The sequence below is a fragment of the Leptonychotes weddellii genome, chromosome 2 (assembly GCF_054177405.1).
Source record: "Leptonychotes weddellii isolate Sample4059 chromosome 2, ASM5417740v2, whole genome shotgun sequence".
In the NCBI taxonomy this organism is placed as follows: Eukaryota; Metazoa; Chordata; class Mammalia; order Carnivora; family Phocidae; genus Leptonychotes; species Leptonychotes weddellii.
The window spans coordinates 57,988,853-58,014,983 of NC_138370.1; the positions used below are offsets into that span (position 1 = coordinate 57,988,853).

General features: G+C 37.1%; 1 protein-coding gene across 10 annotated transcripts in view; it reads right to left on the reverse strand.

Annotated features, from left to right (window-relative positions):
• The window catches only part of RAPGEF2 (Rap guanine nucleotide exchange factor 2), a 236,732-nt gene that overhangs the window by 134,099 nt on the left and 76,502 nt on the right, over window positions 1-26,131 (reverse strand). For all 10 annotated transcript variants that reach the window (XM_081811363.1, XM_081811343.1, XM_081811368.1 and 7 more), the window contains exons 3-4: window positions 23,272-23,328; window positions 7,233-7,316 (exon numbers count right to left, since the gene is read on the reverse strand). In XM_081811363.1, coding sequence (XP_081667489.1) covers window positions 7,233-7,316; window positions 23,272-23,328 — 141 coding nt within the window. The remainder of the gene's footprint in view (window positions 1-7,232; window positions 7,317-23,271; window positions 23,329-26,131) is intronic.

Here is a 26,131-nt window from a genome sequence, read left to right on the forward strand (position 1 = left end):
CCTCCCCCAGCTTTCTCTCTGTTTAAAAAAAAAAAAGCGTGTTTCTACGATTCCATGGCTAACCAACTATTTTCATTAACTGGCCATCCACAGGCCCCAACCACTTGCTCCTGCAAAACAATGTGGTAATGGGTTGTATGAGACAATGTCTGAGATAAGTGGTTCTTATAACTTATTAGCCCTTACTAATTCTTCTATCATCCACTAACTTTAGATTATTCCAAATATGAATTAAATAAAATCTTAGAAGAAAGGGAAGAAGGGAGGGAAGGAGGGAGAGACAATTTTTTATTTTAAAGAAATAACTTTTAGTAATACTGGCTATAAAGAAAACTTCTGAAAAACTATGTATCATGTCATTTAATCCTATTACAAGTTACTGATATTTCCTCACGTGAGAAGGAAGGTATATAGAACCAATACATTACTTCAAAAACCCAATGAGGGCAGTTTTAAAATGAGTTAAACAGTTTTTCTTTTTCTTTTCTTTTTTTCCCATTCCTTCTTTAGTAACCATGATTTCTCTTCCTTGCTTAATCTATGCTACCATTGTTGTGATTTGGCCAGTAACTGAAGGTAAATCTTACCTGTAATGTACAATTTCCAGAATTCTGATCCTCACCTTCCCTTCATACCATTTGGATACATTTAATGTCCGATTAAGGTCCATAACATGATTCACCAGTGAGTTGTTTTTTAAAAGCCATATCCCATCTCCAATAAGGCATCATATGATTTATAACACATTCATACTTTCAAGAATATGATTTTTCTAATCCTCTACAGCTCTTTATATGAAATAAGGAATATTTAGTTGTGTTTTCAGTCCCTAACATGTAAATACAGAATCATTTTTCCATTGTTTCACCCTCTTCCATTACTGGAAAAAACTAGCAAGTTTCAGAGCAATCAATTAACTTATCATGTAGCACTGGCAAGCAGGAAGTAGGCCCATGATTTTTAAACTCAAGTAGCTCATTGTTTGTCATGTGAATCATAATGAGAATAGTATTTTAGCCTCTCAGAACTGATTAGTTAAATGTCTTGTTTCCCCACTTAGCCTCATTATAGCTGCCAGCTCTAATTTAAAATGTGATTATTGAGAATACCATAGCATAATTTTAATTTTTAAATTGTGGATACATCTGGTATCAATAAAAGAGAAGCGCTACTTGTAAATGGACACAGCTGACATGATACAAATAAATGATGTGTGCGTTTCTCCCAACCTCTCGTCAATGTTACGTGACACCTAAGTTACCAACAATCCTAGCCTTTCCAACCAACTTACGTAGCTTTGTAAACTAGACCTCTCATTAATGCCACCATTGCCAATGCTTTTGCAACTAGTTCACTCCCTAAAGTGCATGTCTGTTCTAGATAGATGATCCTATTCTTGTGCCTCCACCCAAGCTTTTGCATATGTATCAATCCTATTTCTGTGCCATCACTCATGCTCTTTACTATGTCCAGACTTCCTTTGCAACCACTGTCTAAAAATCTAAATCATAAACTTAACTCAAAATTCACTTCCTTAAGAGCGACTCTTGATTACCACATACATTAAAACACCACTAATCTGGGAAGGGAATTTGCATTCTGTGTGGTCTTTGCTGCATCAATTTACACTGTATTATCTAATGACACCTAGGCGATTTTTTCATGTTTCACATAAAACAGCCTCAACTCCCCAACCAGATATCAAATTACATGACAGCAGGGAGTAGACCATTTTGCTTCTTTTGCAAACTCCAGAACTTCATATAGAGACCATACAGTAGGACTTAATGCCACTTTCAACTACTATTCGAAGTGACAGGGATATATGCCTCAAAATTTAAACTCTACCAAACCTATTTTACCCTTCTGTCCCCAATTCCTCCAGCCCCCAGCTTTGATTACAACCCATTTCTTGGCATCTTCAAAGTTTCTAGACTATGGCTAGCTTGGGTTTATCTTTTCCTTCAAACTTACAGCCCCTGATACAAAGTGAAGAGATTTGTTTACTAATTGCTCTGTATGTAAAAAGATATAGGAAGTTCTTAACTATCAGAGCAATAAAAATAGTACTTATGCTTAAATATGGTATCTATGATCATTTCTATTAAAAGTCCCTTCCTTGGAGGCTTCTATGATAAAATTGATTCTATTGAGAAAATCATGTTCAACATTTTAATAAAGTGATTTTTTTCCCAGGATTGTGATCAACATAAACCCAAAGGAGAGTTTTATAACTATAATGTTTAAATATCTAGCATTCTGTTTTTTGCAAACAAATGTAAAATGATTGATAAACTACTAGAAAAATATTCCAACACTGTGAGTTAATGTAGGTAAACTGTCTTCTTTTCTAACAAACAATCCAACAGCAAGTGAAAGTTTAGAGGCACAGTCTAAGGCTATCTTTATTATCTACATTAAAATGTTCAGCCTTTCAAAGAAGCCAGCAGCCAAAACACAACATATCAACCCAAGTTATTAAATTGTGACTTTACTACAAAGTAGGTCTCAGCATTCATAGGATGGGACAATTTTAAAAGTGAGAAAATGTAAAGTATATAACAATTTCTATTAAAGTTCCATAAATATGCTGATTTAGATCACATTAGGACAATGAACACTATTAATATCTTCCTCCCATTATGTAGAATAATTGAAAGTATATTAAAAAAAAGAACCACTTCTAAACCTGCAACTTTATATAAGACAATTTTCATCATTGCTTTCCAGCCTCACTGTTGTTGCAAATGATGCCTTTGAAAAAATTGAGGGGGGGGGATTACTTCCTCAAAATATTTCACCACCCTTTGCCTGTCACTGTCTTAACAGATCAACTTACTATTACCGTGGACACCACCTGCACAACTCAGTGACTACCACTGCTTTGCTTATAGGATTGGAAAACACATCCAGTTTACACTGTTTCTATATTCATCTGTGACAAATGTCCCCTCTGACATTTTCCTAAATGAGAATGAGAATAACCCTTGCTGCTTTCCTAAATTACCTTTGCTCACCATCTTTCTGGTCAAAGAAACTGAATTTATTTTAAATAGGACTTTAAGAAAAACATTACTATAAATCATACACTGTTTCAAGACTACAAATTTTACTCCAAATGAGAATTTAGCCCTATCTTAGGGCAACATTATATGTAACAACATTATAAATGACATTATAGCCACTTGTACAAATACCAGTGTTTCAAAAGGTGATACATTTCTTTTTTTTTTTTTTTTAAGATTTTATTTATTTATTTGACAGAGAGAGACACAGTGAGAGAGGGAACACAAGCAGGGGGAGTGGGAGAGGGAGAAGTGGGCTTCCCGCCGAGCAGGGAGCCCGATGCGGGACTTGATCCCAGGACCCTGGGATCATGACCTGAGCCGAAGGCAGACGCTTAACCGACTGAGCCACCCAGGCGCCCCAAAAGGTGATACATTTCTAATAGATTTACAATAAAGCTCATAAAAACATTTATGAAACTTAAATTGCTTGAAATGGGAGTAAGCGGTCACTGATAGTCTCAAAGGAATTAATAGACTCCATAAATGCTGTAACTTTTTTTTTTTTTTAAAGATTTTATTTATTTATTTGACAGAGAGAGAGACAGCGAGAACAGGAACACAAGCAGGGGGAGTGGGAGAGGGAGAAGCAGGCTTCCTGCCGAGCAGGGAGCCCGATGTGGGACTCGATCCCAGGACCCTGGGATCATGACCTGAGCCGAAGGCAGACGCTTAACGACTGAGCCACCCAGGCGCCCAAATGCTGTAACTTTTATCACAGAAAAAGATTCATGTTTCAACAATCACAGTAAAGGTATGCAACCGCAAGAACCTTTATCTATCTAAAAAGAAAACAAAATTTCTTTTTTAAAACCATAAAATGCTGACCTAAATGTCAACTGAGGAATTCAATAAAGCAAATGAAATCTGGAAGTCAAATGACAAATTTTTTGCAATGTATATCATCCTTCTCACTTGATGATATCAGGTGTCAAAGCAATGTCATGAGAATTAGTTAAAAATATAAAAATGTTTTTCAAAGTACTTTGATTCAAAACTAACTGTTCAGGGTAAATTAGCTGTCAAAATGAGTTGAAACTTTTAAGAGAATGAGCTGGTTACTTATTATATATATCAATAAACAATTTCCAGACTAACATGATAAAAATTCAGTAAATGTGAGGAATAATCTGTGAACTAGTTGTTTTATAAAATCAGACTGTTACTAATACCTCACCCATATTATTCTCTAATTGAACCTCAACATTTTCTGGAGAAAGAAATATATATGAACCACTAATGTCAACCTATAGCATAGCACCAGCAGAGACTCCTTATTAAAACAGTATCAGTACTATTCCTAAGGCAACATCACCAAAGGAAACAAACAACTTAGAGCAAATGTCACAGGTGCAATGTGAAGAAACAGTCTATATATAGTACTAGTTGTCATTCAGACTGAAACACCATTCCTTCCTTTATCCCATTAAAGTACTGGCTTGCAAGCATTTGACATCCAGCCAGAGAAAGAGTAACTTATGTCATCTTTTTAAATAATTAGACATAAAGTCCAATGTGTTCATAAAATAGGTCTGAACTGCAAGTCCTCCTTCTTCTAGAACAGCAGTTTTCTGAACATTAGGTTCACTTTCCAGAAGTTAGAACAAGCTGTTACTTGACTAGCTAATTATGGCTAGTAGTCAGAAAAGATCATCACAGGCTCCTTCACTGTTCTAGGACCTCAGTCTATAGATTCTGTTTGCACAACAAACCTTGCATCAATATAATGAAGTCATTAACCTCTGTACTCTTTTAAGATGCATAAATTTCAAATCACAGTCATTAAAGCAATATTTATAATAAAAAGTATCAAAAATGTACCCTTACATTTATTAACTGTGGAAAGTTCAAATAACTGAACAATTAAACAGGCATTAAGATGCATAAAGTGTAAGCCTTTTAGAGTTTTAAATATTACAGGGCAACATATATATGTACACATATTCTTTAACTGAAATAAACAAGATATTAAATTGTTTATTAAGTATGCTCTTAAGTATGTGGAATGCATACATGTAAGACTAGATAGGAAACCACTAGAATATTACAGAATGATTTCTTGGATAGGAGATTATAAATGATTTTTTCCTTCTCTTTATCTTTGCTAATTTATATATTAATTATTATTACTTTTTACATTAAAATTACCATATAATTTTAAAAATGTAACAATGTTTAAATATCATTTGCCTGTACCTTCTTCCAGGTTCAGAAATACAGTTAGAGTCTCCAAAAAGAGACCAAAATGAAGGTCCTGTATTTGAATAAGAGTGTTGTTATTCAATTCGCCATTCCTCTGGGAAACAGAATTCCTAGAACTACAGGAGCTGGTTCATAGGGACACTCCAGGCTTCCTGGGCACAACTCTAGGAGGTACAACCACCCACCATCCTCTCCTGCCAGTTTCCTGAGCCATAAAATGAAGATGATAAGTATACTTACCTCAAAGGGTAGTTGCAATATTAAATGATTTCATATACAGAGATATGCTAAATACATGTGTGTGTGCATATATATATGCAAATAAAATGCACATATATTTAGCATATAAAATGGTGACCTGGTAAATAGAAAGCACTATCAAAGCCTTAGCTATTTTTCTATCCTCATTTTATTACTACTACGACGACTACGACTTCTCTTACTACTACTACCACCACCAACGCTAACACCATTACTCTAACTATTGCTACTATAAGAACAACAGACAAACAAGCAATAGAGCCCCTCTCCCTCATGGGGCCATTTTCCAAAGAGAATAATGCCTGCCAATCTGATCTCGGAGAAGGAGAAGGGCAAAAGAGGCATGGGAATTGCACCGGAGCTTGTTCTTCAGTAGATGCCCTGTGCCCCTGGCACTCTTTCTCTACATTCTGGCCTCCAGAGGCCATCCCAGTGCCTTCTAGTAGCACACCCAGGGCTGTATAAATTACCTCTCCCTGTCTCACTGACTGACATTTTATAAAAGTTTGTTCATATCTTTAAAATAGATTCTTAACATCTCTCTGACCCATTCAGAATTACTCAAGAATATACCTTAATATTTTTGTGAGAGAGTTAGGTTACAGAAAGGTGGGAGTCATTATGCTTTAATAAGTTTTGTCAATTTAAATATTTATTTAGTAAATTTAAATAAAGATATTTATCCTTTTTTTTTTTTTTTTTTTTTTTTTTTTTAAGAGAGAGAGTGTGTGTGCATGGGCACAAAAGGCGGAGGGGAGGTGGCAGGGGAGAGGCAGAGAGAGAATCCCAAGCAGGCTCCACACTGAGTGGGGTTCCATCCCACAACCCTGATCATGACCTGAGCCAATATCGAGAGTCAGAGGCTTAACCGACTGAGCCACCCAGGCGCCCCTTAATCAGTTAAAATTTTAAACACTTTAGTCAAAATAAAAATATTTAATTGTAAACAATAAACAACTGGGGCAAAAAAATAACTAGTAAAAGTTAGTGGCTGAGTTCCCTCTGCTGAGTCAGGGAACTTAAACACAGGCGGCCACATGTGTAACAGGTAAGTCCTAACCCTCTTTGGTCATAGCTGATTGAAACTAACTACACATCTGCCCCAAGCCCAGCCAATCAGATTGTAGCCTGAAGAATCCAAAGAAAAGATATGGGCACTATAGTCAAATGACAACATCATTAGGGACATAAGGTCATAAATCAACAGTCAGCACATACAAACCAAAATCAGAGGAAGAAAGGCATTAATAGCTTTAGAAAGCAGAAGCCAGTCGACCGACAAATGCAAGGATGGGAGACCATATGGTCCTGAGAAGCAGAGAAGTCAACGACAGTCCCTGGCTTTCTATTTCCAGTCCCATGTGGTCTCAACGAACTTTCTTTGCTTCTCTTTAGATGTTTATGAGACTGCCTGTTACAGAGGAAGAGATGAACAAATGTGCCCTAAACTAGCCTGAAATGTATATTCCTATAACAAATGTACATGTCACCAGCCATCTTTTTGTTCTTTTCCTTGATTAAAGAGATTGGAATAGTGTTTAAACATCAAATAGTCCTTTCTTAAAAACCCACGCCCCAAGACACTACCCTGCTTTGTGTCAGCAGAAGAGGAAACAGGAAAAGAACAATTCTGCAAAAGAACTCAATTCTGCAAAAGGATTTTAAGCTTCATGGATAATCTATTACAGAATATCTATACAATACCTGCTTCTTGGAAGAAACATGGATTCCTTAATGAACACGGAACCAGAGAGAAGTATATACCAGCAGGTCCCAATATCATCAGGACTGGAAAAAAAGATAATAAAATCAGATGATTATCTAAGACAACAACAACAAAATCAAAACACACACAGCACAAAGTATAGTACCCATGTTCCTTTTAGAACCATGAAGAATGATGAAATAGCATAAAACAAGTACATAAATATACCATTTCATTTTTTAAATTATCTTTTATCCCAAAAATAAGTTAAAGATATTAATCAGTATATTTAAATGTTTTAAATGTTCCTTAGACCTATTGCACCTACCATCCCAAGGTTTAGCTTTTAATTTTTTTGACTGAAAATACTTCCCCTGCTTCATAAAACAAAATATAAAGAGGTGAACAGTGAAACTCAGTCTTCCCAACCTTTTCCCTGGTCTACCAAGCTCCCACATTTTTCTACCACACTTGTTGGATAGTCTTTCAGAATTTCTTTATGTGCATGCACAGAAAAATAGACATATATTCTTACTCCCTCTACTGCCTTTTTTTTCTCTTTATGGAAAGATAGCATACTCTATAGTGTTCTTTCCTTTGTGCTCTTAGAGATCTTTTTATAAGAATACAGCTTTCTTGTGGATGTGCCATATCTGCTTTAAGTAACCCCAGTGACAGTCATTTCTGTTGTTTTTAATCATTTGCAATTATTTAAAAATAATAAATAAAAAGTGCAATGAGTAACCTTGTGCATACATTATTGACTTTAACCGGTAACCAGAAGTGCGACTGTTGGGTCAAAGGGCATGGACACTGTAATTCTGATAAATGTCAAATTGTCCTCCGCAGGTGCTCAACAACTTATTTGCCTGTATACTTTCACACAGCTTTACTAATATATAATATAGTTCGTTATATCAGTTTAACAAATGTTTCACAATTTTATGAGGAGGGCTATTCTAGGTGCTTAGGATACTTCGGGGAACACCACCACCACCACCAAGTCTCTTCCCTTATGGAGCTTATAATCTGGTGGGACAACACAGATAACAAACAAGAAAAATAATAAATTGGTAAATTACAAATCAGTGCTCCGGGGAAAGAAATTACTATAGGTTAAGGAAAATAGGGGGCAGGGTGTTATAGTTTCAAATGGCTGGGGAAGACGAGTCTCGCTGAGAAGAGCACATTTGAGCAAAGGAGCTGACAGCCAACTGGGTTCCTAGGGAACCCGCATTCCAGGCAAAGGGCGGGGAGGATCCAGTGTTTGTGCAAAGGCTGACATGGCCTAGCAAGGGGGAAGAGTATGGTGTGGCTGAGGCAGAGTAGGTGAGGGGTAAGCCGCTGGGGGGCATAAGGAATTCTACCACTAAGGCTTTTTATCAATCTTTTAGGTTTTCGCCAATCTGCTTGATGAAAATGAGATCTTAGTATATCTTTTTCATTTCTTTTTCTTATTATTATTACAAGAGCATCTTTTTTCTTATTTCCATGAGTCATATCTTTTTCTGTGAAATCAGTTTACTACTTTTAATCAACGTTCTATTAAGTTGTGGGACTTTTTCTAATCTAGAAGCACTTTATAAAAATTAACCTTTTTAAAATGCGTGCTGTGAATACCTTTTTCCTCAGTTTGTTGCTTTATCCTTTGTGCTTTTTGCCATGTAAGTTATTTTATTTTATCCAGTCAAGTTCACCAAATTTATTTGTTAAAATACAGGCTCAGCTACTATTAAAACAAAACAAAAAGCTAAACATAGTAATGGCTTAACCAAGAGGGAGTTCATTTCTCTCACACACACATAATAACAGCCTTAACAACAAAGGCCCAAGGCTGACAGGATGGTTCCATGGTATCGAGAACTCAGGCTCTTCCTATTTTGTGGCTTAGTCATCCCCAACCCACAACAATTATGTCATAGTCTCAGGTGGCAGCTTCATATCTCACCACTGTATTCACATTCTAGCCAGTGGATGCGGTGGAAGGAGTACAGAGCCTACCCCACTGCTGTTAAGAGTACAAGGAAGCTGCATACTACACTTGTCTCACATCACAATGAATCACGTGTGTGTTCCAAGGGAGTCTTCATCAATCCCCCCCACCTCCGCTCAAGTTCTCTCCTTTTCGGGGAATGAGCAGGAGGTGTAAATAGATTCCAAAAGTTTTTAAAGGACAATAAATTCTATTTATGATTCTGAATAGTTATTTAAAACACCAATCACTATCACGTAATCATTTTCATTTTGCTATTTGCTTCTAAACAAATCAGCAGTTGACCATTGTTTCCTCCCAAGTCCAGTCTTAACTAATATCACAACTACTAAGTCCTCGATGGCAAGGCCTCATGAAAATGTAAAGGAACAATACTGACAAATAGAGTTTAGCTCCAAGGAAACCATAAAAGTTAAATGATTTCTCAAATGAAAATGTACAGTACTTCAGAAATATTTCATATCCTTTTCTCTCCAGATTTTAATCATTAGCTTTTGCAATCTACATTTACCTAATTTTGAGGGAAAAACTTTGTCTTTCTTAGCATAAGGTGACAGAATTATTATTAAATTCTAATTTATGTCAAGTGAAAGTGTGTTCTCCCAAATGCAAGCATAGCTTAAAATTTTTTTTAATAACAAATAATAAAACACTGAAATAAAAAGAAAAAAAAGAATTATTATGTAAACTTAATCTGCTCTTACAATGCTCCCTTTATCACCAAAAGGCTGGTCAAGAGAAATGAAATCTAGAAAAACAGGAAGTTAAGGTAGATCACTGCTTATTAATTATGTGGCCTTGGGCAAGTTATTAGAGCGAATGCCAGGATTAAATGAACAATGCTCATTAAATGCAAATAATAATTATTGTAGAGCTTTTTATCATGTACCATGATCTAGATTAACTGTGACATAGAAAATATAACAAACATTCGTTGGCTTTCTAGTTATTCTGTATCTGTCCATTTTGAAGGCAAATTATTATGGATAAAATAAGTGCAAGGTTTGTAAACTTGGCTTTCCTGGCACTGATCATAAAGCACACATGAAATGAAAGGCAACAATGTCCAAAGTGGATAAAGGACTATAACAGCAAATATTCTGGCTCCCTGAATGCCCATTCATTACCCTATAATTAGGGTTGGTTCTTCTAGAAAAAACCGAAGGAGATAAAGATAAGAAACTTGTCCACCCAACCTTTTCCACTTACTATAATTTTGTTTTCCTAATAGATAGGCTGTTTCCTCTAACTTTTCCAAAAAATTCAAAGGTTAACTCACGAGAGCTATATTTGCTTGAGTAGGAATTGGGAGAGGATGATCATTCGATTAACAAACATTTATTGAACTTGGTAAGCATTTACACTACATGCCATGCCAAATACAATCACTCCAATTTCTTTATTATTGAGTTGTCCCTTTTTTACAGATGCAGGTTTTATAAAAGTAAGCTCATTAGAACTAAGAAAACAAAAACAGTGAATCTTATTTTATCGTGTTCTGGAAATAGCTGTAAGCTAGAAAATCCCTCCCATCTCCTTCTCTTCCCATCCATCCCCCCACAGAACTCATGGGGGTTTGTGTTCCAAAAATTCCTTGCTGTGAGATGCCACCATAAAATCTGTTTTACTCAGTCTTAATCATCCAGAAAATTCTCCTGACTTTGTTAGAAATCATCTACAATTATGCCTCAGGCAGGCAGTGTTTCAGTATGGGGTACATCCTGCTTCCCTTCAAAGTCTGCAAATACTCCTTTCCCACAGTGCAGCTGTCGTTACCCAAGAGGTTTTAGACCGTTTTTGCACATACAAAGTGATGATGTTTTTTCAAAAGAAAAAATGAGTAAGTCCTAAGAACAGTACTTAGCAGAAACAGCATTAAACTTTTCTACACTTAAAGGGTAAGCAAATTGAATCCAGGACATCGCTTACAGACACACTGGCAACGAAGTTAGCTAACAGAAGATTGACTATAAAAATAATAGTTATCTGGGACTAACGCTGGGATTTTTTTTAGTCCAGTGGTTCTCAGGCTTTCATATGCATATGAATCACCTGGGATATTAATGAAGAATGCATGCTCCCAGGCTCTGCCTATTCCACCCGATCCCACAGTCCGTGATCGTTAGGTGGGAGATCCATCACAGTGACTTTCAAACAAATATCCCAGGTGATTCTTATGCCTGGGGCTTGTCAACTTTGAAAAACCTTTAGAAAAGCTGTCTCAATATTAAGCCACAACAACAACAAATGGCAAGAAAAAAAAGTACAACTCTTATCAATATCTGTGCCAATACGTTGCAGGTGTTGTATTCACCAGTGTTATTTTAATTTTTTCCTCAAATAATTGTTTTATGCTTTAAAAATATGAGCTAAAGGCCAAAATTATGAGCTAAGGGGAAAAGCTGAATCTTAGAATAAACCTGATTGAACATCTCCAAATAACCTAAGTCTTAACACCACCAGCAATGGGTAGAAGAGAGAAACCTAAAGATTAAAGAGGGACATATAGCAAAGTAGTACATTGCAAGTCTCTCTGATTAGCCAAAATGGACACTTAGAAAAGACCTATAAATTTTTAGACTGAACTAACAACTACAACAGACAACTGATTTGATGCCAATACAGCCCATTCTGCAATCTGCAAAATGAAAGCCACAAAAGCCTAGATGTATAAGATACCCTGAAAGCCTATTTTTTTTATTTCATCAACAGGGAGAAAATGAATAAACCCAAACAAAACAAAACAAAAACAAAATATAAACAGACCATTACAAAATGATCACTTCACTCCCAGTATAATTAGATAGAAGGACTCTGAAGTAATCAGAAATGAATGATGCCCTTTAAGAACCAAGGCTAAACCGAAATGGCAAGTGCAGACCTGGAATAATGGGGAAGAGGCAAACATGGAATCTGGTGCCATTCTTTCCCAACCTTATTTCCTTCTACTCCTCATCATAAACCCACCACTGCTGACGGGCTGCTTTCCTGTCTTTCTTTCCCACCTGTCAATCTGTCCAAGATGTTTGCCTTTCTCCATCTTCTCAATCATATCGTACCTGAAAGAAATGGTTCAAACCCTATTTCTTTAACAAAATCTTCTCACTCATTGTTTTCCAAATTCCAAAATATTTATCCCATCTAATTTCATTCTATTTTATATTTTTCTCTATTGAATTCTTAGTCCTGAGGTATCTAGGTATCTTCCTCCAACTACATTGAACCTCCTTTTAGACAGGAACTGTGTGCTGTACCAGGTAGAAACTGGGCACCATTTCAGTTATCATTTGCTCGGGTAGATCAGATCATTGCATGCTTCTGCTCCTAACCCACCGTTCCCTCACAAGGGACAGTCCAAACCCCTTGGCATAGCAGGTAAGGGAAGCAATATATTGCCATGCAAAGTGCAAAGGTTTTGGAACATATGTTCTTTCCTACTAGCCACGTGATCCTGGTGAAGTTAAATTCTGACATTCTAGTTCCTCCACTGTAAAATGGGGATATCGATACCTTTTTCACGACATTACTTGGATTTAACAAAACAGTATATATGCAGTGCCTTGTATAATAAGTACACAAAAAAATACCAGTTCTCTTCATCTCTTTCCTTCTCTTATGACCCTTTCTAAAAGGGCCAACCTACAACTGTACTTTCTATTCCTAACCCCGAATATCCTATACTGCAAACTTCACCCTGTTCAGCCATACTACACTTTTTTCCCACCAATGCCTCAGGGCCTTTGAAAAACCTGCTGTTCCAGCTTCTAAACAGTACCTTTTATCTAGTAAACTCATTACTCATCCTTTGAATTCCAGGTTAACTACCACTTCCTCTGAGAAGTGTTTTAGTAGCTTTCAAATAAAGTGAGTCACTTTCCTCCTGAGTTCCCAGAGCATTTTGTACATGCTTACACTAAGCAGTTGCCAATATCATAATATTTATTTTAGGAGTCTTCCCCCATTAGTTTTTAAACTCCTCTAACTCACCAGCACCCCAATATATAACGCTACACAATGCTTGATTGGCACTCAGCTATATTCTTAATGAATGAATTAATAATTTAATAGACACCAACTCAGATATGGTATTAAAGTGAAAGTCGGTTAAGCATCAGACCCTTGGTTTCTGCTCAGGTCACGATCACAGGGTCATGAGATCTGGCTGAGCAGGGAGTAGGGCTCTGCGTTCAGCATGGAGTTGGCTTGTCCCTCTCCTTCCGCCTGTACTCCTGCCCAACCCCCCATGCTCTCTCTCTCTCTCACTCTCTCTAAAATAAATAAAATCTTAAAAAAAAAAAATAAAGTGAAAGTCAAAGATTTAAGTTTCAATTTACTAGTAACCAGAAAAATGAAACCAGGCTAAAAGAACTTCCTTAGCAATATCCTGTAAATCCACACGGTGGCGATGTCTCCACGTGAAAGAGCTGTGTGTGCGGCTCCACATTCCCTATTTGTAAAGTGGGAAGCTAATACAAGGGATCAAACTGAAGTTGACAAAGGAGTTGAAAGAATCATCAGCAGCACCAAAAGAAAACTAACTCAGCAAAGATGGCTATTAGAGAGCAAAAAAGTAACATGAAAAGGCCACTTTATTCAGCTGTTAATATGATACGAAAATTTAATGGTGTTTTGTGGCACCCAATCAACCAAAAGGGCTGCTTATGGCAATGAAGGCAAGGAAAACTGAGGAGAGAGAATGACTTGTAACAAAACATGAGTGGCAGGAATGGGGCAGGCGGCTGTGAGCAAAGGATACTTAGCTAAGCTTAATATTCAGCTCAAAACAGACATCTAAGGGGGGAAGGGTGGTGACAACAAATAAGACACTGAAACATTGGTAAGAATGGTACCCTTGCAAAATCCGAACAGTTCTGGACCAGAAGTTAGTGCCTTCCCAGATGACCTGACAAAATAAGGCATGAGGAGGGCATGAGCACTACAAGAAGGGCTCCCTCCCAGTTTAGCAGATCAAGTGCAATACGGCATTGGCACAAGTCAGAAATGATCCAGGGACGTGTAGAAGCACCTCTATGGTGCTTTCTATGGGCAGCATTAGCAAGGGCTTTAGAACACAGAGAAGCAAAGACATGAAAATCATTCAAGCATTGGGGAAGTGTCTACAAACAGTGGTTAGGAAGACCATTCAGGGAAGAGGTGGTACATGGCAATCACAGAGAGGTTAGGTACAACTAAGACCTCAAACATCAAACATCAATGTTTTGGATATTTTAGAAGGGATGTTATACCATATTCAAACAACAAAGTTGCTGGCATCCGAGAGACGCGGAGACAGGATTATTATCATCTTTATGGGGGCGATTGGCTCCACATCCAGGGTAAAACATCAGAAAGGGGGGAAAAAAAAAAATGAAGACTAACAAAAATTCCAATAACTAAGTGGAGACAACTAGCAAGGAATCTCAGAGCGCCAGCCACCTAGTGCCCAAAACTAGAAAAACACCTGTTCCTTTTCCTGTATCCACTATCTGAGCAGCAGCTTCCAACCAGAGGACAAAAACCAGAAAACAGAAAACCTTCCTAAGTGTCCCCTTCCCCCCAACCTGTCATCACATTCTTTTTGTGCCTCCCAACCCCTAAGACTCTCTCTCTCGTTTTTTTTTTTTGCTTTTGGTCAAACCAAAACAGAGACTTTACTTTGTTTAACCAGAGGGACGATACTTCAGAACTGCCAGGAGTGCTATACATCCGAAATTCATAAACCCCTATCTACTTCCTTATCACATGTCCTTTGGTACCTTACTGTTCCAAGTGTGGTGCCCTGGTAGCAGCATGGACATCACTTGGGAGCTTGTTAGGAATGCAGAATCTCTGGCCCTACCTCAGATTTACTAAATCTGCATTTTAACAAGATGTCCAAGACGTCTGTATATACATCAAAGTCTGGGGAACACTGCTGCATAGATGACTTCTTAAAAGGAAATTTTAGCTGTAAAATGATATCGTACTCTTAAGCTCCCTCTCCAGGAAATTAAAAGCACGAATTTAACAAAAATATGGCAATTACACATCTCCTGCAGAGCCATCAGCAAAGCCTCTCAGTGGAAGCGCTCCGCTGAAGTTCAGGCCCTCACTGCTGCCCACATAAGCTGTCATTACCCTCTTCTGGTGGGCTTAGACTTGCACTCTCGAATATAAGATTATGCCAAAAACATGAAAATAACGTTACTTATTTACAGCAAATTATTCTCTGTTCTTCTACAGGAGTAAGGCAGTCAGCTCACATCAGAGGTTTTCAATACGAACTTGCGAGCCCCCTGGGACTGCACACTGTCCAACCCTCCTCTAACCATAATAGCTACTGCTGTTGAGCTACATAGGATTTCCTATGAACAAAGTGTTCCATGGCTTAAAAAAAAGAAGTTCAAACAATGGCCACCTTCCAATATGCAGATGGCTTTTCCGATACACAATAATTGTAATCTTTTCCAAATACATTACATCACTTTTGTTACTGGGTTTATCAAAAAGTTTAATCATTAGTTGTTTTTGGTTTTTGCTCCTCTGATGGGGCTGAAAAGCAAAATATGTATTATTTATCTTTGTATGGTCAATGGCACAAAGTAAGCTCACCAAATAAATTAATGCAACACAGCAATGTAAGTGACCCTAACAATATTAGGTCAAAAGAAAAGTGAACCCACACCATTTTTACTAAGGCATAAAATATAGGATATATTTTAGAAAGAGCTCTACCAAGAGTTACAGGTGTTTGGCATTTGTATTTCTAACCTATAGAGAAGTAATATTTTATCATAAAATTATATACTTCATAATATTTAATTATATATAAATATATGAATTCCCATACTTATAAAAACACATTTAAAAAATAGAGGGTAACTTTTTATTCTATTTCCTAAAAGTTCTAAATTGTAAGGAAGTTACTTCACTTTTATAAATAAAAACTTTGAGGGGGAAAAAAGCACCATTTAACATTAAGTTTTTCAGAAAATCCTTATTCTCTACTCAATAGAAACTCAGTTGCAGAGGCTTAGAACCATGGAAAAGGAAAGTAAATAACATCAGAAGAACTCTGAAAACTGATGAAAATATTAAGGCTATTTCAGCTTTATTTTGAAAAAAAAAATGTATTTTAGGGGCGCCTGGGTGGCTCAGTCGGTTAAGCGTCTGCCTTCGGCTCAGGTCATGATCCCAGGGTCCTGGGATCGAGTCCCACATCGGGCTCCCTGCTCAGCGGGGAGTCTGCTTCTCCCTCTCCCTCTGCCTGCCACTCTGCCTACTTGTGCTCTCTATCTCTCTGTCAAATAAATAAATCTTTAAGGAAAGGAAAAAAGAAAAAAATTGTATTTTGAAAATAAAGGGAATACAGTAGGCATACATTTTTTTAATTATAATTTATATAACCAGCAAAATGAACAATATAAACTACTGAAGAACTAGTAAAGCCAAAAATTCTGTAGGTTCATAAATGGAGTCATTCTTAAACATAAAATTCATTTAAAAAATGAAATGAAGGAGTGATGCCTTGGGAGCCATGAAGTTATTAAAAACACCTTTTTTTTTTTACAAGAAAGAAAAAATGTCAATGCAGATTACGTATTTATTACAATATATCAATCAGTCATTCAGCTATATTGAGGGTGGAGGGATATATTCGAGGGCTTATGAAACAATTTATCAGATTTAAAAGACCGGCCAAATCTGAAAAATTAACGGTTTTGAAAACTACCAACGGGTCATAAAATTAATTTATAAAGCCATGTCTTTTAGAATTATGCACTGCAATTTCGTTTTCACAACAAACCCATTCCTCATGAAGAAAAAACTGGTGCTCAGAAATTAAAGAGAATTGTAGACATCCAGAAACCGAGTCAAATCCAAAGCCAGATCTGCCCAACCCACTAAACAAGGGTCTGGAGTAACTGCGATAATACTGCCCAACAATTTACAGCACCACTAACCCCTACTTATCAGAAAGCAGTAAGCCTTATTTACCTTATTTACCAACCTTACCTTATTTACCAACTATATATTTCCTTAAATAGCTATATTTGAGAGTTCAGAGGTCTTTATGCACTAAGTTTCACAGAAAATTGATACAAAGAATCTAACACCTAACATGTAGTCAGCTCTTATATTACAAAATGAGACCATAATGAAGGTCTTTATTGGCTGATCTATAAAACAGTATCTTCCTTTGAAATAAATTCAAAAAAATAAGAGAACAGATTAATGCAAATTTCTGTACTAGAAATGGCAAATGTAAACCCCAGTCCTTGCCCTGACAGAGTTTAAAACTAAATACAGTTTTGAAAGTTATTTAATCTTCCATTCACCACAAAAATAAAACATTTTCATTGAAAGACTAGTCAATATTAAAATATCGATATTGCTAAGAAGCCCTAAAGTAATACCATATGTACATAAAACAATCTTTCTAAGTATGTCCATATGTTGGTGTATATACACACACACACACGCATGCGTGTGTATTTGAATTTTCATACTTATGTAGGGCACATGAGTACCTCACAACACGCCAAGCGTGGTGGCCAAATATCCCTGTACTACAATTCTATGCACAGGCTAATTCTTTTTTTTTTTTTAAAGATTTTATTTATTTATTTGAGTGAGAGAGAGAGAACACATGAGAGGGGATAGGGTCAGAGGACGAAGCAGACTCCCTGCCGAGCAGGAAGCCCGATGCGGGACTCGATCCAGGGACTCCAGGATCATGACCTGAGCCGAAGGCAGTCGCTTAACCGACTGAGCCACCCAGGCGCCCCAGGCTAATTCTTTAAAAATATCATTGCTTCATGTAAATGAAAATCTTAGGTTTCACCATTTTCTTTATATACACATACAAGTATAGCAAAATTATGGAAACATGGACAAGAAGGATACTTAAAAATTGTGATTACAGGGGCGCCTGGGTGGCTCAGTCGTTAGGCGTCTGCCTTCGGCTCGGGTCATGATCCCAGGGTCCTGGGATCGAGCCCCGCATCCGGCTCCCTGCTCGGCGGGAGGCCTGCTTCTCCCTCTCCCCCTCCCCCTGCTTGTGTTCCCTCTCTCGCTGTGTGTCTCTCTCTGTCAAATAAATAAATAAAATCTTAAAAAAAAAAAATTGTGATTACATCTTGCTAGGAAAGAAAGGAGATTTGAAGTATTTTCTTTTTTTTAAGGGGGAGCTAAAGCAACCTAGGTAATAGATGCGTAATGTAAAATAAAATAAATGCTTGGCCACATCAGGAAGGAAAAAGCAGTACAACAGCTGGATATGGGCCAAAGAGTCAAAGGAGACCGTTCTTATGGATGGCAGAGACTGGCACACTTGGAGTCTGTAGGGAAGGGGGCAGGAGGGGAGGCCGGCAGCACAGGAGAGAGCAGGAATAACCACCCTGTGCAGGAAAACGGACACCCCTCCCCCTGGAGGGATGGGTGAGACAGGAGGCACCTGCAGCCACAGACAAATTGGGTATCTGAGAACAGAAACTAAAGCCTGAAGCAAAGTCCCTGGAGGAGGAGTGGGAGGGCACAAAGGGGACAGCAGTGGCTTGCTGGCCTTGCAGAGAAGTGACAATTCAGGATAGCTGCTGTGAAAACAGGAAACCATGTCAACAAATGAAAAGACTGCTATAAGCAATAAGGGCCGAGCTGAGGCTTAAAGTCCTAAATTACAATTGCACATTTACAGATTTAAATCAAAATGCTTGAAGAGACTCAACAGGCCTCAATGAAGCTTTTTTTTTTTTTTTTGGAAGAACAATTTCCTCTCCTGCAATAAGGAGAGATAAACCCCTTCACAAAATGCTACGAAAACTCTTTTGGAAACCAAAGCATTCAGGCAAATATACATGTGGAAATAGAGTTACACATATTTATAGTGTGGGTATGGGGTGTGTGCTTACACTTTTAAAAAACTTATATAACGGTTGAATTTCTGATCCAAAGGTTTTTAGCACTTCAAATGTATCTATAAATTAAACTGAAATGGTGAGGATGGTTGGCCACTAAAGAAAAACTAAAGCTGAAAGGACACATTGTTTATCTCATTTCTTGAATTAAATTAAGTAAAATATCTCTAAATTAAAGTCCGTCAGGTTAGGATTTTATATTATCCAACTCTGATTCCCAAGTGAGCAAAATACCTAGCATATAGTAGATAACAAACGAAAGGAAGGCAGAAATCACCTGATATTCTCATCCTCTGTATAAAGTTCAACTAATTTTATCTATCTAGTACAGAAAAATACTAGAATCTAAATGGTCAATTCTAAGTTTTTTAAAGTTCTATTTCATCAGAACCACAACTCTCCCCCTAATCTTGATGCATTTTAAAGCAGCATTTTTGTCATCCTGTTGGTTTATGCTAAAACAATAACATCATAGGAGTTAGACGTCACTACCATAATGCCTTCCTAACAAAAGTCTAAAGCAGCTAAAAAATTGGGAGACCAAAATGTAAATTATCAAAACACTGATGATGACAAAGACAGTAGCAGCTAACATTTTTTTAAGATTTCTTTATTTATTTTAGGGGGAGGGGAGCGAGAGGGAGTGAGGGGAGGGGAGAGGGAGAGAATCTCAAGCAGACTCCCTGAGAAGCTGCTAACATGTTTATGCACTTACTACGTATGCAATGCTCTACATACTTTACACATAGTACTGATAACTGTCCTCACACCAACACTAAAAAGTAGGTACAATATTATTCCCAATTTATAGATGAGAAAAATGAGGTACAGAGTTAGATCAAAAGAGTATTATATTTACCTGGTGAAATTATTAAAACCATAGACTTAGAAGTTACCAGCACACAAACATAATAAGGAAAAGAAAATACTCATCACTTGGTCATAAAACCAAAGTCTAAAAGTCTTTGATATTCTGGCTACACTACATTCTTAAAGCTCAAGGGAGAACGAGAACAGACAAGTCATTTCCCTCATGAGTTAATAACAACAGGTCCCCAAAAGAGGGATAGCATTATTAAGTTATCTCAGATTTATATGCATCACAAATACAAGTGTTCTTTAATTTTCAAAACTGCATTTACATGAATTGGTAAGAGCAGAAACATGTCTATTCAAGGATCACAGAAGAAAACGCTCCAATTACCCTTCATCACAAGATTGGCCAAATACTAGGGATCTGATTAAGTGATCTACAGTTAGTCTCTGAATTTTTGGTCTTAGGAAATCATGATCTCCTGAATATCCACAGACTTTTCATTGCTTACTAACACTGTCACCTAATTCTAACTAGTCAAAAATGAGCAACTGCTACAATCAACTTTATATATAAACTCTAGCCTAAATGCAATCAATTTAGGATTATCTATAAGACATGGCTTTGCATTATCAGGAGACTCACATTCACTGTCTAAACTGACTTAAAAAAAAAAAAACCCCAAACAACTCAGGTATATTTAAAGACACTGTAACCTACCTTCAATTTAAATAAATAATAAGTAATCATTGCTAGGGACTCAGGATAATGAAGGCAGAACTGATGGTGGGTTTCATCACCCCAGGGAAGCCAGCAGCAGGGAGGGATGATGTGTTTATACTGACTTGCACACAAGCAAATGGCATTTTTATGGCACCATTTCTTACGATGGCATGAACACGGCTGAAAAAAGCCGGTGAGTGATAACAGCTAAGGTGACAAAATCACAATGTCTAGGCTCAAATCCAGATCCCACTTTCAACAACGAGACCTTGGCAAGTTCCTTAGCCCATAAAAGCTTCAGTTCCTTCATGTGTAAAACTAGGGTGATGACAACATCGACCCCACAAGGCAAACTATAAGGAATAAGTAAATTAATGCATGTAAATCACTTATTAGACTATGTGGGAGGTAGGAAGTCCTTGTTAAATGTTTGCTATGACCTCATCATCAATACTACCAAAACTGTGTTTTAAGGGGGGAGGACAAAGGAATAGAAGGTTGACACTCAGTGCCACTAGACTGCTTCAATAAATGTTAATAATAGTTCTCAGAGATTTCCAACCCTGACATTTGTACACCTTATTGCACTGATAGCTTCTAATTGCTCCTAAAAGAAACAAATATTCTAAAATATTTGTATCTTAATTTCTTCAAGAATAAATATGTTAAGGGCATTTGCCTCTTGTTATTTTTCCCATTAACAAATATATCCTGATTACTTAATATTCTTCTACATTTGATGTACACTCTTTTAATCTCAAGACTGGATATTTACAAATCCTGTTATACAGCCTCTAGATGTCATAGTTTCCTAAGTTACAACCTAAGAATCACCCTAGATCAGATCAGATCACCTGTATCTTCTTCTAAACCCCATCCCTGACTCCCCCCATTCCTTCAGTTAGCCTCAGTTCAAGCACTACCCTCCTCAGATTACTTCGATTGTCTCCTCACTAATCTCCCTGCCCAGCCACTCAATCTAATCCACCTTTGTATTTTCAGAGAGACACAGGTATCATCTTTGAGGGGAAGGATGGGGAGGCATTTGGTCACATCATTTTGCTGCCTGAAAACTGGCCACCTGGCTACAGATTAAAAGAGATTTAAGAAAAATATCAACCGATAAATAAACTGTAAAGAAAAGATTTTTTTGAGACAAAGAGATTTTGAATATTTTCATAATATTAAGGAATTATTTTTTTAAGGTTCGATGATAATATTGTGGTTAGGGTTTTTGTTTAAGTCTTTATCTCTTAAAGACAAAGATACATATCAAAATTGATACAGAAGAATTGTTATGTCTGGATTTACCTAAAAATCACCCAGTTAGAGGTGGGAGAGGGGAAGTAAGAGATGAAACGTAACTGGCCATCAATTAACAATGCTGGATGATGCATACATGGGGGTCCATTATACTACTGTCTCTAATATTGTGAACATTTGCAATTTTCCATAATAAAATGTTATTTAGAAGGGAAAAAACTCATTTCCAATTGCCTAAAGAATCACGACTGGTGTTTTTAACAACACATTCACAAGCAAATATGACTGTAGCCTGACTCTTCTCTTAATGTGTCATCCCGACGCATACCCAGATGTCAGTGGCCCTGAACTTGCCGCAGGTATTCAGAACATCAGACCAGGCCCCTTCCCCTCTGTGTCCCCATATTTACTGTTCCTTCTTCCAAGAAAGTCTCTCTAGACTACCAGATACACTTTTGAGACCTAATTCAAAGGGCCACTTCTCTGAGACTCTTCCCATTCCCCTCCAGGCTTCCCTTGTACTTCTTCAGCCCTTAGTACCTATCTATATTCTCAGTTCTTCTGGTTGGTTACGTTTTGTTGTTGTTGTTTTCCTTTTATTCTATTTCTAGCTCCTTCAAGAGATTATAATTACAGCCTCCCTAAGGGGGAGAAGCTGTATTTCATTTATTTCAATAAATATTCCCTATAATAAGCATGGAAAGTAGTAATTATTTATTTAATAGCACTTTGAAAAACAAAGTCAACAGAACAACAGCCAATCATGGCAAACATTATTAATAAAATAATATGTGCAGTAAACCAGTTTATATGTCCTTAATACAATATATTTACCTACTATATGTTTATCACATTCTTAAAAAAAATTGTAATTTTTTCAAGGAATATGTCACAAATCTTGAAAGAAATATCAGTATTATTTATAGAACAAACTAAGCCCAAAGAGATGTGGGCAGCTTATTTTCCTATTTCTGAAAAGGTGATAAACTAAAATATGACATTTATGCTATCATTAAATCTCATTTGACGTGGTCGTGGGAACATGTATTTTGTTCTGTTAGAAAGACTACACTGTTTCTTATTTCATAATGATAAAAATGTCAAAATATTCCATAATATTAAATAATATCTCTGAACCACAAGTGAGAGACATACAGGTATAGATGGGAACTTAGCAGCAAAGGACTGTAAACTTTTACTTTATGACAGGCAATAGTTGAAATGTTTTACGTTTCTAAATTACAAAAAATAAGTTAATAACTTAGCCGTTACTAATACTCCTGTGATACTTTGAGGAAATTATTTCGTTATTGCAGTATACACTGTACAAAGAGAAAGAAAACACCTACTAGTATAAAACTTCATTTGCTTCGTGTCTTTCATATCTCACAGTCTCACACATTAACCTGTAAAAAAACAAAACGGAGACATGAGTTCAATATGTCACGAGAAAACATTCTAGTAGGTTAAAAACATAAAAGAGACATGTGGTTTAGAAAGTTAAGATTACTTCATATGGACTGCCACAATCACTTATTAGCCTCAAGATAAATATAAATATTTTTGGTACCCAGGTTAACAAAATATAATAAAACAAAATCTGGTAAAGAGATGCTAGAAAAAAACTTTTGTTAGATGACAATTTTGCCATGTGTATTTTATAGGGAACAAAATAGCATGTGTTTTACACTGTGTAAATGACATGTAGACAAATTAATGTTTTCCGAGGTAAGCAGAAAATGAGAAAAGAACCTAAAAATTAGAACGGAGAACCCATTAATTTAAAAAATGATAAAGTCATTCACGTTAATGTTACTTACCAGTATGTAATTTCAGACAAAAGGAGGCTTTTATTAACTCAGTATATTTATGACTAATGACTAAATGGAGGCTTTACAACTTAAAGATTTGTTATTTTGGCCGATTCATCCCTGAGGAAAAAATTATGGAAATTATGGAAAACATGAATAAATGTTTAAATATTCAAAATTACCTCAAGAACAGCATCTTCAAGAAGCATCCTATTATATTAAGCCCAAGTAAAATTTCCAAAAAACACAGAAATGCAAAAGAGAAAATGACTATTCCTTCTTATGAAGGAACTAGCAAATAAAAAAGTGGCTATAAAAGTGATTATTTCAACAGCACCTCCATTTTGGTCAATGGGGTTAGTGGTCTCCAATTTGTGAAACTCTGGTATCAGCCTACATCATTTTTCCTGTTTGCTAAATCCAATTAACACCACATACTCTTGATTTTTCACTTGAAAACAACTCTCTGGTATATTCTTTTTCCTTGTTCTTACTACCATCACCTTACTTCAGAGGTCCTCTCAATCCCTTACTTGAAACATTCTACCTGAATGTCACTAACTCCAGGAGGAAGCATCAAACCTTGAATACACATCATTAACAGAGATTGAATCACACCAATTCTTTATAAGAGTCACAATTGATGGGTCTTAAATTACACAGCAGCTCTGTCTTGTTTCCTATTAGAATGAAAGAAGGATCCTTGCTGCAACCTCTTCACTGGATCTCATTCCTTCTCCTACAATAGACTCTGCTTTCCTTCAGGTTTACCTCCTTCTCCACATCACCATCCATTTCTACCTCTCTCCTAAATCACTTCCTTTACTAAATAAACTCATCTTAGCATCACCTATTGTATGGGGCAGGGGGACACCTATTTGAGCACACATCTCCCTCCAGTTATTATCCATATTTTGCTTTTCCCATGACAAATATTCTCCTCTTGGACTGTCTATATATTCTTCTCTCCATTTTCTCACCCTCTTGCCACTTCTCCATCATTTGCTCCCTGAAATTCCAAAGAAAAGACTCTAAAAAGTTATTAGCATCCTCTGTGTTATCTAAATCCTTTCTGTCCTTATCTTAATTCCACTTCTCAGCAATATTTGCTGACTCCCTTTTTCCTTACACCATCATCTTCTCGAGGCTTCCTGTCCTCAGTCTTCTGGTCTTCCTCTTAACTTCTTAGTCATTTTTTTCTGTCTCCTTTGGATTCTCCCCCCTTTCCATTCCTCTACCTGACTTCTAAATGTTATCAACTCCTGTCAGCCCTCTTCTCCTCTGCACCATGTAATCTCATCCAGTTTGTGGTTTTAAATTTAATCTATAAACGGATGACTTTCCAAGCAATGCCCCACACCTAATCTCTCACCATGATACACACTCATCTAAATGCCTACTCAACATAGCCACTGGCTGTGTAACAGTGATTTCATGTTCAAAATGTCCAAAACAGATCTTTAATTTCTTTCCTAAGAATTTGCTTTCCCACAATCAGTAGTACCCAGTTGTTTAGGCCAAAGATCTTGGAGTCATTACCCTTGACTCCTCCCTTTTCTTCATATCCCATCTCTCTGCCAGCACCTGTTTCCAAAATATATCCTCTCAAATTGACCAAGTCTACAAATGTAGATGTCAGCTTCTACTTTTGTACACCTACTGTCCATTCTCCACATGGTTTCTAAAGAAATCTTTCTAAATGTTAAGTCAGATCACCTACACTTCTGCCCTTGATTTCCACTACCTTTGGAAGAAATCCAAACTTCTTATCCTTGGTGCCTTCATACACCAAGCCTATTCCCATGGCAGAGTATCCGGGGCATCACTACACTATGGAGATTTCTGCACAGCTGCCCTGACTCAAATGTTACTTCCTTTGACTACAAAGTCAAAGCAGCCCAGCACCCATTCTTATGTGTACGGTAAGTGCTGGAAGGCTTGTTTGTACAAACACACCCTAAATGCTCCCAATAATCACTATCTTGAGACTATAGAGATCCTATCCTCCCTCTATATTCCCATCAAGCAGAATGTATAGAAGAAAGTGTTCAGCGTTCAAGGTCAGGGGCGCTGGGGGATGGCTGGCCAGAAGCATCTCCTTTGTAACAAAGAAAAAGAGGTAACAGAAAGGCAGGAATGAAGGAAAGGGACTCACAGGAGAAGGAAACAAAGAAGAGGGCTATGCATGTTACCTGTTGCCAGATGTAATAAGACCTCACCACAGCAGGGACCACCCCCACCCCCCCACCCCCCGCCTTGAGAAAGCAAATAATCCAATGCAGCCCTTATTGGGCTCTGGCAGAAATTAAAACCTGAACAGCAATTTACAAAGGGCACCCTCAGAGGGAGGATGACGGACGCTTTCTCTATGAACTAGGGAAGAGGCAAAGGACACGGA